This window comes from Opisthocomus hoazin, chromosome 3, assembly GCF_030867145.1.
Source record: "Opisthocomus hoazin isolate bOpiHoa1 chromosome 3, bOpiHoa1.hap1, whole genome shotgun sequence".
Taxonomy (NCBI): Eukaryota; Metazoa; Chordata; class Aves; order Opisthocomiformes; family Opisthocomidae; genus Opisthocomus; species Opisthocomus hoazin.
The window spans coordinates 28,216,001-28,232,432 of NC_134416.1; the positions used below are offsets into that span (position 1 = coordinate 28,216,001).

Here is a 16,432-nt window from a genome sequence, read left to right on the forward strand (position 1 = left end):
TGCAGCAGCCCAAAGCGCCAGCAAGTAGATGGCAGTGGCACCGCACATGTCCTGTTTTATTGCCAGCAAAGAACAATCTGGCTTAAACGCCGAGTTTCACTAGCGTGGTCTCCACAGATCATTTCAGTGAAAGAAATGCCCAGCTACCTCTGAGGATGGCTATGGCCATATCCTTCTTTAGCACCTACACCAGGTAGTACTGTGCTTGTCTGGCTACCTTCTGAAAGCTCATTCTTCAGCGCCTGCCTCTGCACTCTCTTTACTCACACCCTAACGCCAGCCCCAGGAACTGACTCCGCCCTGGGGAATGATTCTACAAAGCACAGTATCACACAGGCTGGGCAAGATTTCCCCAGGCAGCTGCTGCCCTGGTACAGGCTGGGTGAGTGCCAGGTGCCCAGAATCTAAAGCGCTTTATGTCCCAGTTCTGCTGGCTGCTGGCTGCTCTCAGCCGGGAGCGAAGATAAATACTGGGGAAGTGGCACGTGAGGACAGAGCGACGGGACAGAGCTTCACACCGATATCAGATCGGGAGTTCATACTTCCTTGTTTACAAATCCTAGATACTTCCTTATATAAAATACAGATCTTCTCCACTCTGCTCGTCTTCTGCTCCAGTGAAGCTGATCTCCACATTTAGAAGCAAATGCTACCCATACAACTTTCCGTTCACTTAATAAACGACTCAGATATTAGGGGTTTGCATAATTCTACCACTTGAGGACCAACTGCACCCACAAAAAAAGTGAAGTTTATGATGACTCTTACAGTAAAGTTTCCCTTACCCTAAAAAGCAAGTCCACATGACCCACCAAAAGCTCAGTCTCTCTGCCTCCCAGCCAAATTCACCTACACTATTGCACCTACAGATCTGAAACTCATGTATCACTTAAGCTTCTTTTCCTAAGAGGAAACACAAGGAGGGTTATGTCAGGTGAATCTCAGAGGAGCAAGGTACCCCCACACACATGCTAAAAATAGACATAGGTTTCACTTACCAAAATAAATATCTGCCTGAATAATTAACCAGAAGTGGTTGTTTGCGTTGATGGTCAATGCATAGCTGACTAGCTCTTTCACTGTAACAGCCACAGCTTCAAAGTCCACTGATTGAAGACTGAAGGAAAAAAGGAAGAGAAATAATTTCCAAATGATTGTTCTGTTTGTTTAAACACTGATCTGATTTCACATCTAGTTTAAGTCCAAAGCATCTTGCATTAAGTGTCAAGCGAAAATAACTCCAGGACAGGTTTAGTGTTGCCTAGGACAGCTGTGGAATTGTTTCCGTACAGTACAGCTGGCAGAACAAATACAGCCTGCACAGACTCAGACAGAAAGCCGGAACTTTATCTGGGGCTGACTCGACAAAGGGGTTCTCTGCAAGAATGTGTGTTCTCAGTTTCAGGAAGTTTGAAGACAACACCTGAAGCCACTACAAATTTATCACAGCACCTGCACAAATGGCCACAGACAACAAACTCTGGAAACTTGTGGAACCAGCTGGGAATGACCTGGCACATTGCTAGGGCAGCCTTTCCCAAAGCTCGTGTGGAACCTCCATTTTTAAAAAGATGTTTTTTTCTCACCCTACTGCTGAATTCTAGTAACCTTGAAAATGACTTTCTTCTGCTTAACCTTATACTTACATTGCACTCCACATCAGTAACTATGAGACTATTCAATCAGAGCAATTAAGGACAGATTAACCACACTGAGATTACATGTGCTCTCTCACAAGAGTCATCTCTCCTGATGCATACTGGGAATCGGAAACAGTGAGATTCTACCCTCACAGAGCCTTAAACTTCACTGTAGAAGTAGTTCAATCCAGCCAGAACAAATCCATACATAACCATATGCCACTTAGTATTTTGGCAATTATTCAAACACACCTCCAAAAATATTAGTCATTTTGTATCAAAATATTCTGTAGTTCATATAGTTACGTATCCCTCGGTAAAGCACACAAGTGAAGCCTCCTCCAGTTTCTTGCACCTGAATCTCCATCAGGACATCAAATTAGAGCAGAAACCTCCGAGCAATCAGACCAATCTGCCCGCAAACAGAACGGGGTCAGCGATGCCCTTACATGGCAGAAATCACACTAACACACAGTAACTGAGACACCGTAACTGGAACCAAACATGTATTTTGAAAACTGTATTTTTAATTGTCATCTTACTTGGGGATGGATGAGGGCCAGATGGAAATGTGCTCTGCTGCAATATCATTCACAATGTCTTCCTAAGAGAAGAAAGATGGTAAGAGACATTACAAAGAAACATTTCAAGAAAACCATGTAAGATGTTTATCACTTATACTAACCCGAACATTGTGGAGCTTGACAAACAGGGACAATATTGTGGTTAAAACCAATGGTTCCTGTAAGGGGGAAAAAAAAAACACACCAAAAATAAGGTATTCTCATGAACCAGCACAACTCCACTTTCTTTCTTTCCTAAGCTCTAAAGCTATGTAAGAACTTCTGGCATCATTGTAATTTCCTATTGCAATAGGGCAGTATTTTGTCAAGAATCCTGCAACACAGGAATACTGTGAGAAAATTTCTGTACAAAGTCTTTAATTCGCATAACTGCTTGGATAGAAACTTCACTTTGGGTTTACACTTATTTATAGAATGAGAGAATGGTTTGGATTGGAAGAGACCTTCTGGATCATCTCATTCCAACCCCCCTGCCATGGGCAGGGACACTTCCACCAGACCAGGGTGCTCAGAGCCCCATCCAGCCTGGCCTTGAACACTGCCAGGGAGGGGGCAGCCACAGCTTCTCTGGGAAACCTGTGCCAGTGCCTCATCACCCTCACAGTAAAGAATTTCTTCCTTATATCCAGTCTGAATCTTTCAGCTTGAAGCCACTCATAGAATCATCGAATGCTGTGGGTTGGAAGGGACCTTTAGAGGTCACCTAGCCCAACTCCCCTGCAGTGAGCAGGGACATCTTCAACTACACCAGGTTGCTCAGAGCCCTGCCCAACCTGGCCTTGAATGTTTCCAGGGATGGGGCCTCCACTACCTCTCTGGGCAACCTGTTCCAGTGTTTTACCACCCTCATCATAAAAATTTCTTCCTTATATCTAGTTTAAATCTACCCTCCCTTAGTCTAAAACCATCATTCCTTGTCCTGTCACAACAGGTCCTGCCAAAAAGTTTGTTCCCCATCTTTCTCACAAGCCCCCTTCAAGTACTGAAAGGCTGCTCTAAGGTCTCCCTGCAGCTTTCTCTTCTCCAGGCTGAACAGCCCCAGCTCTCTCAGCCTTTCCTCATAGGAGATGTGCCCCATTCATTGGATCACTTTTGTGGCCTCCTCTGGACCTGCTCCAACACATCCATGTCCTTCCTGTGCTGAGGGCTCCAGAGCTGGATGCAGGACTCCAGGTGGGCTCTCACCAAAGCAGAGCAGAGGGGCAGAGTCCCCTCCCTCGACCTGCTGGCCACGCTGCTTTGGATGCAGCCCAGGGTACGGCTGGCCTTCTGGGCTGCGAGCGCACATTGCCGGGTCATGTTGAGCTTCTCATTAGGCAGCACCCCCAAGTCCTTCTCCTCAGGGCTGCTCTCAATCCATTCCCTGCCTGGCCCGTATTTGTGCTTAGGATTGCCCCAAATTACAGTGTCTCTGTGGCTAATGCCTAGTCTTAAGCTTCAGCAAGGCATGTTACAACTTTCTATACATTTATAAACCCACAAGGTATAAAACAATCTCCCTTCCTCTTACTTCCGCTGCTCAGTTATGAATCAAGTAGCAGCTTCCTTCTCCCTCCAAGAGGAATGCTTTGCTTTGTGATAGCTAGAATAAAATGAACTTCATGATAGCTGAATAAAATATACTCCTAATGTTAACTGATCTCAGAATTCAGTTTGGTTTTTTTTACAAGCTATTCCATGCTGCTGTATGGCAGGTATAGCAAACTCTGGAGTTCTTCAGCCATATAAACCATCTGTGTAGCTATCATATTTTTTGAATTTAACAGGAAAAGCCCAGAAAAATATCACATCAAAAGAAAGTTCGGGTTGCAAACACATTCTCAAGACCATAACAACTTACCCGAAGCTTTTTGATGAAGGCCACCAATTCACTCCTAAATTAGGACACAAATACTCTGGTAAGTAATCATCCACAGCAAAGAATAAATGCAAACTTCATACACTGGAAACAAAAGTCAGTAAAGCTTCTTCACCTCTGAGTTTACAAATGCAGGGTATATAAGTGAAAACACTCAAGCAGGTCATTCACTTTTAACACAATTACTGGCAAGTTTTACTTCTACATTTAAAACAGGTTAAATAACAGGTATCTGTTATTCCATCAAGCCATGAAAGGCATGAAAAATCACTTTGTAGTAAGTCAACCACTGACTCCAAAAGGCAAACCGATTGAACTATACTGTAATTCTCCAAGCTAGGATTGCAACAACGACCTACAGGCTTCCAGAAGAGGGTACGCTGTGAGCATTTATAATGTATGTCGATTTCCTTGTCCTGCCACATCAGAAATTGTCACCGCAGGACAATCCAGACAAGCACAGCCTGTTTGGAAAAGGTTTCACTGCTACTTTTTCCATAACAACAACAGGGCCACTGCCCTTTACTGTCTGAATCAGAGGTGTCAGAAAAGGTTCAGCGTCCTAGAGTACACCTGTCCTGCCTCCTTCTCCTTGCCAGAGCATACAGCTGAAACCTACCCCAAGCACGTACCCTCCTCCACCCATCCCACAGCAGCGCAACCAAAAGCAGCTGGCCTTTAGGCACACATTAACCTGATTAGCTCAAGAAAGGCAAAGACACAGTCAGTAGTTTGACAAGGACACCTTTTCCAAGTTTTTAACATGGAAAGCTGTTCAATATAATTATACATTCCAGAATTTACCATAATAGGCAACTTCTAATCAGGCTTGGACTTGAGAACAGGCTGAAAATACTTACTGAGCGGACAAGTCAGAGCGCCCTGAATCAATCAATCAGTTAAGGCTCAGGCTGGCAGAGGTCAGGTAACCAACAGTGAAATGACTCCCATCAACAGTATTGTCTTCCTTTCCCTCCCCCCAGGGGCTCAGCTGACCTAGAATTTCATTTCAAGATTGAGTAACATCTAGCTTTAGATTCAGAAACCTAAAGCTACGTGTAGACACCTGTGCTGTGAGCTAGGTGTTTAACACAGCTACAAAAGCAGTTAACTGGTACAGTCAGTGGAGCCTGCAGAGCAATTCTACTCAAGGTACAGCAGACAACCTGCAGTCGGCCAGCTGAACTGCCCTCCAGATGCCACTGACTTTATGGGAAGACCTACACTGATTGTAACGGGAGCACAGGCACACGTGCTTCGGCGTCCGCGTGTTGACCCGAGTCCCACACACCCCTTTTCTCTCTCTCAAAAGTGAACACATCACTGCTAACACCCAGCGTCGCCAGTCAGCAGACTGTTCACTCGGTAGAGATTTTCAGCTGCTTCCCCCACTTCCATAGTGGAATTCTGGCAATTCTTGAAGGGAACATGGGGTCAAATATACGGTTCAAACAATCTTGAAAAATAATTTAAGAAAACACACCTGTACATAATGCCCAGCGTAGACTCCCTGTGTTTTATCAAACTCACTCTGCCATCATTCCCCCGTTTGTGCTGGTTGGATACGCTGCAGATTTGTACGACGACTTCCCAAAGGTCTTTAGCTGTCCGTCTACTTTCTTTGGGACCTGGAAGTTCCTTGCATGTGGCAGCCAGCAACTGTCCCAGCTATGCAATGCAAGAGGAAAAAAAAATACAGTAACTACAGCTTCTCTCAGTACTGACTACTGCAAAGGAATTATCGGCATATAAAATGCCTAAGCAAGCGATTTTAAGCTACAAACTACAAAGCAATGTGAGTAAACTTTGCAGCAGACGACACTGACAAGGAACCTGGGAGACATGAATTAAACAACAGAGAATTTTTCCCTTTGTTAGTCTCCTTAGGGTATATTTCACTGCTATAGGATACAGAAAACAAGCTTTACTTAAACATATTGCAAAAAACCTAAAAAACATAAAATACAGTTTTACAAAGACAGGCTTCCTAGAACACCCTTAACTTTCATACAGTAATTAATCTGAACTAAAACCACGACCCTCTGCTATATGGAAGAATCTGAGCCTCAAGATGGAAATTAGGAAATACCACTTGTAAGCAGAACAGGCCAAAAATCAATCTGTCCTTAACATGAGCTGCATTCAGCTTCATCGCCTGATTGTGAAACAGAAACATTGCTGTAAAACCATTCTGAAATCAAAGTTTCAAAAAAGGCAGTGCTTGAACGTCTCCAGAAATTCAACACTGGTGTTGGGTTCAAAAATGGAACCATCACAGCGCATGTGGAAGTCAGGAACAGAAAAACAACCTGACATGAAGCCCAAGATCTGTACACTTCTCATACCTCCTACATGAAGCTCGGCTGAGTCCCAGCAGAGAGGAGAGTACTTTATGGAAGTGCTAGAGCGTTTCAATCAGCTTCTGGATCACAGCCACAAATGCCTGATGCTTATGGAGCCAACCTCAGCTGGCAGCCAACAATGGCTAAGATGCAGTTTGTGTCACCTGTTCTTGCAGCACAGCCTTCTGCGTCTTTTGCCAACCGTCAAGCACACTTGTTGCTTAGCCCTGCTGTCTTCTATACCAGACTTCATTCATTATAGCCACAAAACCCAACACTCTCGACAGGAGGCTACACGCTTTTAAAAGCACACAAGACTTCAACAGGAAGAATTCAATTACAGCCCAAGAAAGCTTTGAGACTGAGCACTCGGTACCTTCACATAAGGATTAGTCTGGACCAGCGGTAATGGAACTTGCATGGTCAAATACTCATTCTCACGCCAGTTTAACAGGAAGGCAACACATTCTTCAGCTATAACTTGTCGAAGAGGAATATCTGGAAGAAAAGGCATTCTTTGCTTAACTTTTTTTTTTTTTTTTTGAGAAAACACCGCGTCATATGAAAACAAGCAAACCTATTCCCTCTAGTTATCTACTTCTGTTCCGTATCTATCACAGAAGAACCCAATGCTTAGCCCTACAGGACACTTCACCTCTAAAAATTAGGAGCACGAACACGGCCTCCTCCAACCACAACAGCACTACACAAGTCCCTCAGTGTGAGACCACAGGGACTGCTCTAACAACTAGCAAAACTCTACAGGTAAAAATGCAGACATGTTTATCCTGTTTAAGTCCTTGAGTGGCACTACACAGAAACTGTCAGTGTTTAGAAACATATAGGCATCATGACTTTGCTGTTCTTATTTCCAGCTTTTAAAACCTAACCAAGCTTCTAAAGACTCGCTAAAACCAGTGTACACCTTCATTACTGTTTTTTCAATTGCACACCTAAACGGTACATCTACAATACAGAGTTGTTTTTTTTTTTTGTCTTTCTCTCAAGCTTTGTGCCTTACTGCATCCCAGGGAAGACAGCAATGTACTTACCTGGTACTCTCATTTCCAAATATCCTCGGACTCTGCTTATAAGATCAGATGGAGGACGTTCTCCAGAAGCACCAGGTCCAGCTTCATGCGTGTACATGTCCAAAAGCAGCATTTCATTCAGCATGACTTGACGCAGTTTGGGAGAAAACTCCGTCACGAGCTCCAAGCAAGCAGCAAAAAGCTGTTTTGCATGGACAAAATCCTGCAATAAAGAGGTTCCTACAATTAACGATTCCTAATGGATTTATAAGGGAAAAGACTCAGAGTTAAAGTGCTGTTCAGCTCTATTCTTGCTGAACCAACTTCGGCATCCATTATCATCAGCACTGCTCAAGCATCTCACAAATACTATTTACCTTTCTGAATCCTTTGGACTTGCTATTAAGCCTAACAGTTCCAACAGTTCCAGATTTTTCAAACGAAACAAGAAGTTTAAGCAAAAAGTCACCAGAAATAACTACCAGCATATTTACCTTGTAACCTAGCAAACTACAATTGACTGCTGTCAATTACAAGGCAAATAAAACAGCATTCCAATAAATTCCTTACGTAAAATAGTTAGTCAAAAGAACAGCACTTCATATCAGTAAGTCACATCACTGCTGGCTTTAGATGCAACATGACTTAGGACATCATAATCAGAACTTCGTAGGAATAAAACTATCTCCAGGCCCAACTCACTGGAAAGCCATTATCCTTGCTCTACTGATCGAACCTTGAGAGACAGAAATATTCAACCATTACATGACACACGGAGCTTGCTACCACACCTCCCTCACCTCCCATTTTTTCAGTTCTTTTTCTCAAGAGGGCTTTCTATATTTTCAGTGTTGTTAAAATTCTGTTGTCCAAACTCACCAGTACCCTCAGATGGCTTGCTCACCTTAATTGCACAGCAGTGTAATCCCTTCGCCATAAGGATGTAGACCAAATCCCTAGTCAGATTGTCTTTAATTCCTAAAATAACATTGCCGTAAACATTTGGTACTTCCCACTGGGAGAGAAATACACAGGACATTTGCACAGAAACAGGTTTTAGAATTCACATCACTACTTAAAACTTTAAAAACAAAACACAGATATTGAAAATGATTGACATGTAAGTGCCAACTCCTTCATTTTTGCATCTAATCAGAAGTAATGTACTGCTCATATAGAAGTACAATGAAAACAGCTAGCTACCCTACTTTGTTCATACTCTGAATATGCAATAATTGGGAGGGGGGAAAAAAAACCCAAAAGAGACAAGAAATTCTTACTTCAAAAAAACCCTCTTCTTGCCTCCTGCTCCCAGCTTTTAATGACAGGAATTTAAACTCCAATAATATTTCTAACTGGTCAGAACACCGAAGGAAAAAGTTACGGAAATTTGTCTTCTCAGAGGGAAAGCTTTTGATACAGGCAGTAATTCCTTAAAATGAAGGTTATATGTCTTGTTGTAATACTTTCCACAGAGGATGTGAATTTAGATATATATCTTCATTCTTACTAAACCACCACTATGCAGGGGGAGGGGAGGAGACATCACATTGAGGACCTAAGACAAAATGTTTACAGTATGATACCTAACCAGTCCTTTCATTACACTCTCTCACAACCATACAAAATAAATTACCTTATTTGAAACTGTCCAGAATTGGCGTTCTGAAGTCATACCATGCAACTCAATTAAGATCTGCCGAATCCTCCAAGGATCTACTGACAATATGAGCTGATGTTCAAGCTGGCCAATGTTGACACTTGCTGAAGCTAGAAGAAAAGCAATCAGACCTCCTGCACATTCCTCCTTCATGGAGATGCTTACACTTCTTTAGAATATAACACTGTAAACATAACAGAATAAGAACTGCAAAACACCAATGCTTTCATAGGCCCCATACATCCTTCCGTGCCCTTCCACAAACACCTTGTGACAGCTTCCCAGCTCCCCTGACCTCAAGTGCTGCTTGCAGTGCCCCCTTTTCTCAAATCAGCAGCTCTGAGTATTTCCTAACTCTTGCTACAGTGAAGTAACAGGTTCAAGGTCTGCACAAAAAAAAGCGTTCCTATACCGCCTTAGTGAAAATACGTATTTTCACAACCAGCTTAAGTCAACACAAGACTGTATGAGAGCTGAAAAGCTAAATTTCTTTCCAACTCCAGTCGCTATCTGGCACCTCTTACGTTAGCTTTGACTTGTGCAGCTGCACAGCCAGCCAACTATATCTGGGAAATGAACTGGCCAAAAAGATCTGGGTGTCACTTTGGTAGGTTTAAAACTTCATCCAGATGCTAGCCTTGGTCCAGCTCACCACAGACACACAAGCATTAGTGCTGGTGTAAGTCCAGAGGCAGGGTGCCCTGCCTGGGAACAGCTGCCACAGCCAGATTTGGTTCAAACCAGCTGCTACACCTGTCCCCAACTTGGGTCAGCAAGGACACATTCGTTTGAGCATATCCATTATACTCTGCTGAGATACAAGCAAATAACAGCCACCTTGAAACAAGCAGGACATTCACCAACTAAAAGTGAGAACTATTCTTTCTAAGCTTGTTCTGAGAACAGACCCGCACATAGTAACCTCAAGCATGGAAACAGGTAACTGCCTGTATTAAGTTAATGGAAATGCTGGAAAAATCACCTGGGATATCATAAAAAGAAGTCACAGGTTTTGTGCACAGGTTGATTCGAGGAGATCTCTTCCGCATTTGATCAATGAGCAGCTTCCGTTCATCATCTTTCAGCAGTTTTATGAACAGCTCATGAGATGAAATCATGAAGACAAGCTGAAGATCTTCCAAACCCAAACACAAGTTTCTAAACAAATAAAGTTAATACATGAGCAGGAAGAAGCTGCTTATTTTTCCAGCTGTAGGTTCTCACAGCATTTACTGTGCTGTATCACATTACTTACAAAGTGTAAATTCGTGCTATCTGAATATGGGTACATACTTGAGAAACGTTGCCATTTTTCTCTTCAGTTCTTCGGAAGCGCTTTCCAAGTTTATTGATCTGGAACAAACCTGGGAAAGAAAGCAGTAAATAATCACAGAATCACAGAATGTTCGGGGTTGGAAGGGACCTCTGTGGGTCATCTAGTCCAACCCTCCTGCCGAAGCAGGGTCACCTACAGTAGGTTGTAGAGGACCCTGTCCTAATTAAGGACTCCCTTAGAACTCTTAAAATACTTGGTTACAGAGCGCACTACTGCCCAGTTTTCTGACTCACAAGCGGTAACCCTCTCTTTCGAGGGAGGCAACAAAGTTACCTGATAAACACTGTAGCCATCACAGACGGATCACAGTTTCTCGCAAACCGGGCAGAAGACAGGCTGTTGCAGACAACTGCTCTCTTCCCTCAGACACAATTCACATTCATCTTTTCCTATTCCTCCAGTTTTTGGGTGTGCTGACACTGAGTGCCACAGTATCAGTCAGCCTCACAAGCTCATTAAGTACATAACAAAGCCCTTTTACCCAGATTTAGAAAGGAACCAACATTTCTAAGTGCAAAACCATAAGACTCACTAGGAGTAACACGTTTTTTTCAAAAAAACCTTGAAAGATTTTTTTTTTTTTTTTTTTGAGAAATACATTTAAATCCTAAAATGAGCGGTTTGGAACAGCTTTTACTTGCTCTCAAGTACAGAGTACTGTCAGTCAATTTTTACCACATGCTTGAAGAGACAAGCAAGACAAGGCTCAAATTAAGCAAAGAAGATATGAAAATAACCGCAAAGCAACAAAAGGAGTAAGTTTAGTTTGAGCAATAATAGTTCCCTAAATAGCTTCAACAAGGGCAACAGCTTAAGTCTCACACATACAGTAACTCAGGATCATTTCATGACATGCTAACTGTCACAAAGCTGGTAAGGGAAAGTGGTCCTCTTCAACAGATACTTCTTTTTCTAGTATCTTTCTCTGTCTTGGATTTCTTCCTTTGTTCATTGAAAACAAATGTTCAACAATATCTCTACCTAATTTAATGATGTCAGGAATAGCAGCAACTTCAAATCCAAGCTGAACAGGACAACCCTGGTTCCTCCCCAACAGATCTCAACAGAGCTATGGACATAGACGCAAGACTAATTACATAGAGTATAATTGTACTAACTGCAAAGAAGCTGAATAAAGTTTGAGAAGTTACCTTACAAATTATTTTTCTCTGCTTCAGAAATCTGAGCATTACTTGCAACAGTAATACGGTTATGTGGGGAAAGAGGTATCTCACTAAATGCTGCTTCCCTTCTAATTTCAGATAATTTCTCACCTCAAGGAGGAAGTCTATTTTCTCTTTGCTGGGCTTCAGGAACAGTTGACAAAATTGAATATCAATTATTCGACCCTGCAATACATCGCAGACTGTGTTGCACACGCAGACTTTAAAACAAACTTCATCCAGAGCATCATTCCTGCATGAACACAAAACTGAAGATCACAGAGCTTCTCTGACAAACACTGAGCTGGCAGCACAGCAAAGCTCCAGGTGCCAGATACCAAGACAAGTTTGGAGAGGTTTCAGAGATGTTTATTTGACTTCTCTCTGGCTGAAATGAAAGCTGAATTCAGTAACTACTCAGCTCTTACACAAGAGGCTGTTGCCATCGATACTTCTTTTTCTCACACATTTTTGTAAAACTGAGCCCCTCTCACTTCTTCAACTGAAATACTTGTAGACACCTTCCATTCAGAGAAGAACGATTGTCATGATTACATGGAGACGCTTTCCATACGGCCCTGATTCAAGTGCCGAAGCTCCACAGAAGGCTGAATTTTGGATGTGGCCACACGCTCAGCATTTCTCAGTTTGGAGCCATCCATAAGCTCCCCTGTAATGTGCCTAATTCTCTCTGCTTATCATAAATGTTTTCTTTTTATAAATGTACCATACTAATCCTTCAGCCGTGCACAAGGCTCCTAATCACAGATAACTACACTGCCTGTGCTCCCAATGAAGTACACATCTCCTACAATATTACTGCTCACTATGGTTAGCCTGACGAGCTTTGACTTCAAGTTTTAGGAGACCTCTAAAAGAGGCATTAACTTAATTATAGATTTGATATCTATAGACACACATATACATATATGATCATTATTACTTTTACCGCTTCACTGATTTTTATGTAAGTGTTTATACCCATTAGATTTTTTCTATATATGGCCACAGTGAGATACATCACTACACAGCTCCTTAGTTGGAAGATGTAGTTCAGATTATTGCTAGAAGAAATAAATGCTGAAGTTTCCCAGATGCAAGTAATTTGTTGTTAGAAGACATTGTACACTTTCCATGAGAAACCTAAAACTCATGAAAAATGCTTTTCATCGTCATTGAATGAATCATTATTTAATGTCTCACCCTTGTTGAGCTTTTTGGAAGAGTTCTCTCAGCACTGACTGCCTGAACTGAACAGGTAAACTGAGGGTTAGATTATCTTCAAGGAATATCTTCACCAAATCCTGTAACACAAACACAGTTGGAATAGGCAATGGATCACGCAGAAAATACAGCCAAAATAATTTTTTATCTGGTAAAAAAGATCAAACTAACAGAAGCAGCTTACACCCATGTGTAATACTAAAACTCATTGAACAACCAGAAAGGGATCAAACAAATAAGTTCTCTAGCATCAGAGAATCAAAGAAAAAAAACTTGAACATTTAAGCAGCAACACTCCCAGAAATCAAAAAAATTAGATTCTACCTGAAAATTCCATACATCAGCTAGTAGGAATTACTTGCACGGAATCCAAGATGCTTTAATCTAATATATTTCAAAATATGTTCTACTCCTATATAAGTGTATTCCAAAACAGTATGTTAATGATTAACTGGAACACTTAAATTTACTAAAATCCCTATCAGTTCAGGTGGAATCATCCACATGAAATGATAAAAAATAATCCTCAGATGTATGTGGGTTTATTTAAGCACCCTACCTGATAGTTGCCAGATTTCATACAGCTGTGGATTTGACTATAAGGAGTTGCCTGCTGAGATGCATCATCAGGAGATGAGGTAAGAACTCCACAAGCTTGACAGTACCCAGCTAACCGTTCCTCATCAATGGTAAAATGAAGTGATGATGAACCATTCTGAAAAGTAAGAGTTAATCCAACCTTAGTGGCCAAAATACTATGAAGCATAAGCTTAATTGGGAAACACAGACTCAGAATATCCCCAAGTAACAGCAAAACAACAAAAGGATGTGCACCTACACACTTTTTTTTTTTTTTAATAGCATACTTCTCTATATGCCCTTTACAGCTTAGACGATGTTTTGTCTATTAAAATAAAAATCCAAGCTTTGCAGTTTTGGGAATACAAATATGAAGCAAAATAAAAAAGCAAGCATACCTTAATAGTACATTAAAATGTATTTTTTAAAAGGTCAGAACATAATCTGATTTCCAAGGGCAAGTTGGATAAAATAAGAATAGCAAGTTACCTTCCTGAAAAACACATCACCACAATCAAAGTACCACAATAGAATGTACTGTCCAGTTGAGTTATGTTAGCACCGGAGATGATGTTTTTGCATTTCTTGCATCAATACAATTTGTGTAAGAGAATATTCATCACAAAATGTAAAACAAAGCAGCAATATATTGCAGATGATTAATATCATCTCAAACAACAATTGTCATCAAAATCCCATGAAGTATCTTTAAAAACCATGTGTACCATTAACAGTTCTTAAATTGCTAAAGGAGGAAGCAATAAGTTAGACAAGTTTTTTTTTTAGAAGAGTTGAACATACATGCTAATAAACCACTCATTACCTTTGCAATCAACTCCTTTGTTCTGAAAAACATTTCTTTAGCATTTTCATGAACAGCTGCATTTGTAGATCCTTGTTGAAAATAGATCGCACCCAAATCATAGCAAACCTGCAAACAGCATTGATGTAAAACACATTATCTTGGAAGTTTATATAACATTTTAAGTCAAGTATTTCAGTTCAAACCTCACACATACTTTGAACTATTCCTGGTTTTATCCGATGTACCAACATACACTGCATACCTTTCCCCACACACTTCGAATGTTTCCTCTTTAACTGCGATCTCAGTATGAGTAACTCTGCACAAGCATTACAAAATAACAGAATAATTTCCACATAATCGTTAAGAACAATGCAATAAGCTGTTCTTGCCATACATGTAAGGGTTTAGTCCAGAGGAAGGCAGGGGAGGTATGGGGGTGGGAAGTGAGGGTGTGGAGAGGAAGAAACAATATTTAGCATTGAAAAAAGTTCTAGTAACGTAAAAAAGAAGTCAGCAGTATCTCATTGCATTAAAAAAAGAACACAGGAAATATCAGTAGAAAAATACTGCAATTTATCTCAAATATATTACTTAACACTTTGTCTAACCAATAGACATAAATGGAAAGCTTTAGTACAGAATGTAAGGTACCTGGCACTGTATCTCCTCGGCACTGATTTTCAGTCCAGCTGTGGAACTCTCTGTTTCTCCATTCACCATACCAGGCTCCATGGCTAGCAAATCCAGAGTTCTTATAGTGTGGACATAAAGATCTTTGTTCAATTTAAGTGCTCCTTCTAGGACCAGGATGGAATCAGCAGCCTGCTCTTTCAACTGTAATATTTCAAATGCATTGAAAAAATTAACCTCTTGGTTTTGAGTTTAGCTCCGGGTTTAAACTAACACTAGAAATGTAACAGTTCAGTAAGAGGATAAAAAAAAAATTTGTTCTTATACACCTGTCATTGCTGTGTAGAATGTGCTCCTGTATTTCTTTTACAGTAAGAAATCTGTGACTTCTACTTCAGTTTCAGGTACTCGGGAGAAATGGGATCAGATCTTTGCTTCCACGTGAAACAAAACATTTTTCTCTATTTCACCTACACAGTTTTGTCCATTTTTGGAGCATTAACTTATGCATCATTCAGACCGTAAATTTTAAGTTATTCCAGAACTGAAACAAAACCAAGCTTCTATGTGAATAGCAAGATTTTTTAAAAAATTTTGATGAACTGGTAAAACAGTTAAACATTATTCAAGCTCACCTATTTGAAAAAATATGAAAAAGAAAAGCTGTAGAAAATGTGTAGGAGGTTTGTTCTTCCTCTTCCTTGCGTCTCTCAAAGGCAAACACTTGAGGCACAAATAGCATTTTGTTGAAAGCTACATACAGAAAACATTCAGCTACTAAATCCTTCTAAAAAAACATTTTAAGTGTTGAATTCTGCTGCCATACGATTTTGCAGCTCAAACGTGGTACAGTCCTAATTACTAATCACACCCTGAATTTGTATAGGCTTGCTCAATCCATATGGCTCCAAGGATGGGCTGATGCAAGAATACTCCAATCACACAAAACAAACACCATACTACATGCAGTGCAGTGACGACACCGTCCAAAACACACACAGTGGAACTGTAGCCAACACTAAAAGTGATAAATACAATATAAATGTACTGAATCCAATAAAACTGCAATGTGATTGTTTTATTTCCTGTCCATTCATATTTACATGTGAATTCAAGTAAAAATAAGATGGGAAAAAAGTCTCACCACTTTCAAAATATTTTCAGTTAGTTCCTTTTCTTGCTGCATCTGGTTCATACTGGAAAATACAAAGAAGAAGTCACGATCTGTATTACAAAGCAACCCTACATGTTATTTTACTTTATGTTCTAGACCACAACAATTCATTCACAGTAAGTTTTGCTTAATTACATTTCAAACATCATTATGCAGGACCACTGACTGTTCTTATCTATCTATAACTGAAATACAGAATTATATAATGAATGGATGAGATGGATGAGAACACAGTTCAATAAAACAGAACTTACAAAGTTTTCATTGCTTTTTTCTTTAAAAATTAGATTGTTAACATTAGCAAAATTATCATGGAGAAATCAGCTTCCACAGTGTCAAGTCTCTTGATGCCTTACTATTTAAATCTCCTTAAACATGTATCAGGGGCAGAACTGTATTCATG

The 16,432-nt window shown here is 40.6% G+C and overlaps 1 protein-coding gene across 1 annotated transcript in view; it reads right to left on the reverse strand.

Moving 5' to 3' along the window:
* Positions 1-16,432, reverse strand: part of INTS8 (integrator complex subunit 8) — a 30,339-nt gene that overhangs the window by 5,618 nt on the left and 8,289 nt on the right. The window contains exons 5-21 of the mRNA XM_075415837.1: positions 16,000-16,051; positions 14,877-15,059; positions 14,241-14,348; positions 13,398-13,553; positions 12,818-12,918; positions 11,726-11,867; positions 10,409-10,479; positions 10,098-10,273; positions 9,092-9,225; positions 8,360-8,470; positions 7,477-7,678; positions 6,801-6,922; positions 5,566-5,750; positions 4,065-4,098; positions 2,326-2,382; positions 2,183-2,244; positions 999-1,117 (exon numbers count right to left, since the gene is read on the reverse strand). Of these exons, the coding sequence (XP_075271952.1) occupies positions 999-1,117; positions 2,183-2,244; positions 2,326-2,382; positions 4,065-4,098; positions 5,566-5,750; positions 6,801-6,922; positions 7,477-7,678; positions 8,360-8,470; positions 9,092-9,225; positions 10,098-10,273; positions 10,409-10,479; positions 11,726-11,867; positions 12,818-12,918; positions 13,398-13,553; positions 14,241-14,348; positions 14,877-15,059; positions 16,000-16,051 (2,015 nt within the window). The remainder of the gene's footprint in view (positions 1-998; positions 1,118-2,182; positions 2,245-2,325; positions 2,383-4,064; positions 4,099-5,565; positions 5,751-6,800; positions 6,923-7,476; positions 7,679-8,359; positions 8,471-9,091; positions 9,226-10,097; positions 10,274-10,408; positions 10,480-11,725; positions 11,868-12,817; positions 12,919-13,397; positions 13,554-14,240; positions 14,349-14,876; positions 15,060-15,999; positions 16,052-16,432) is intronic.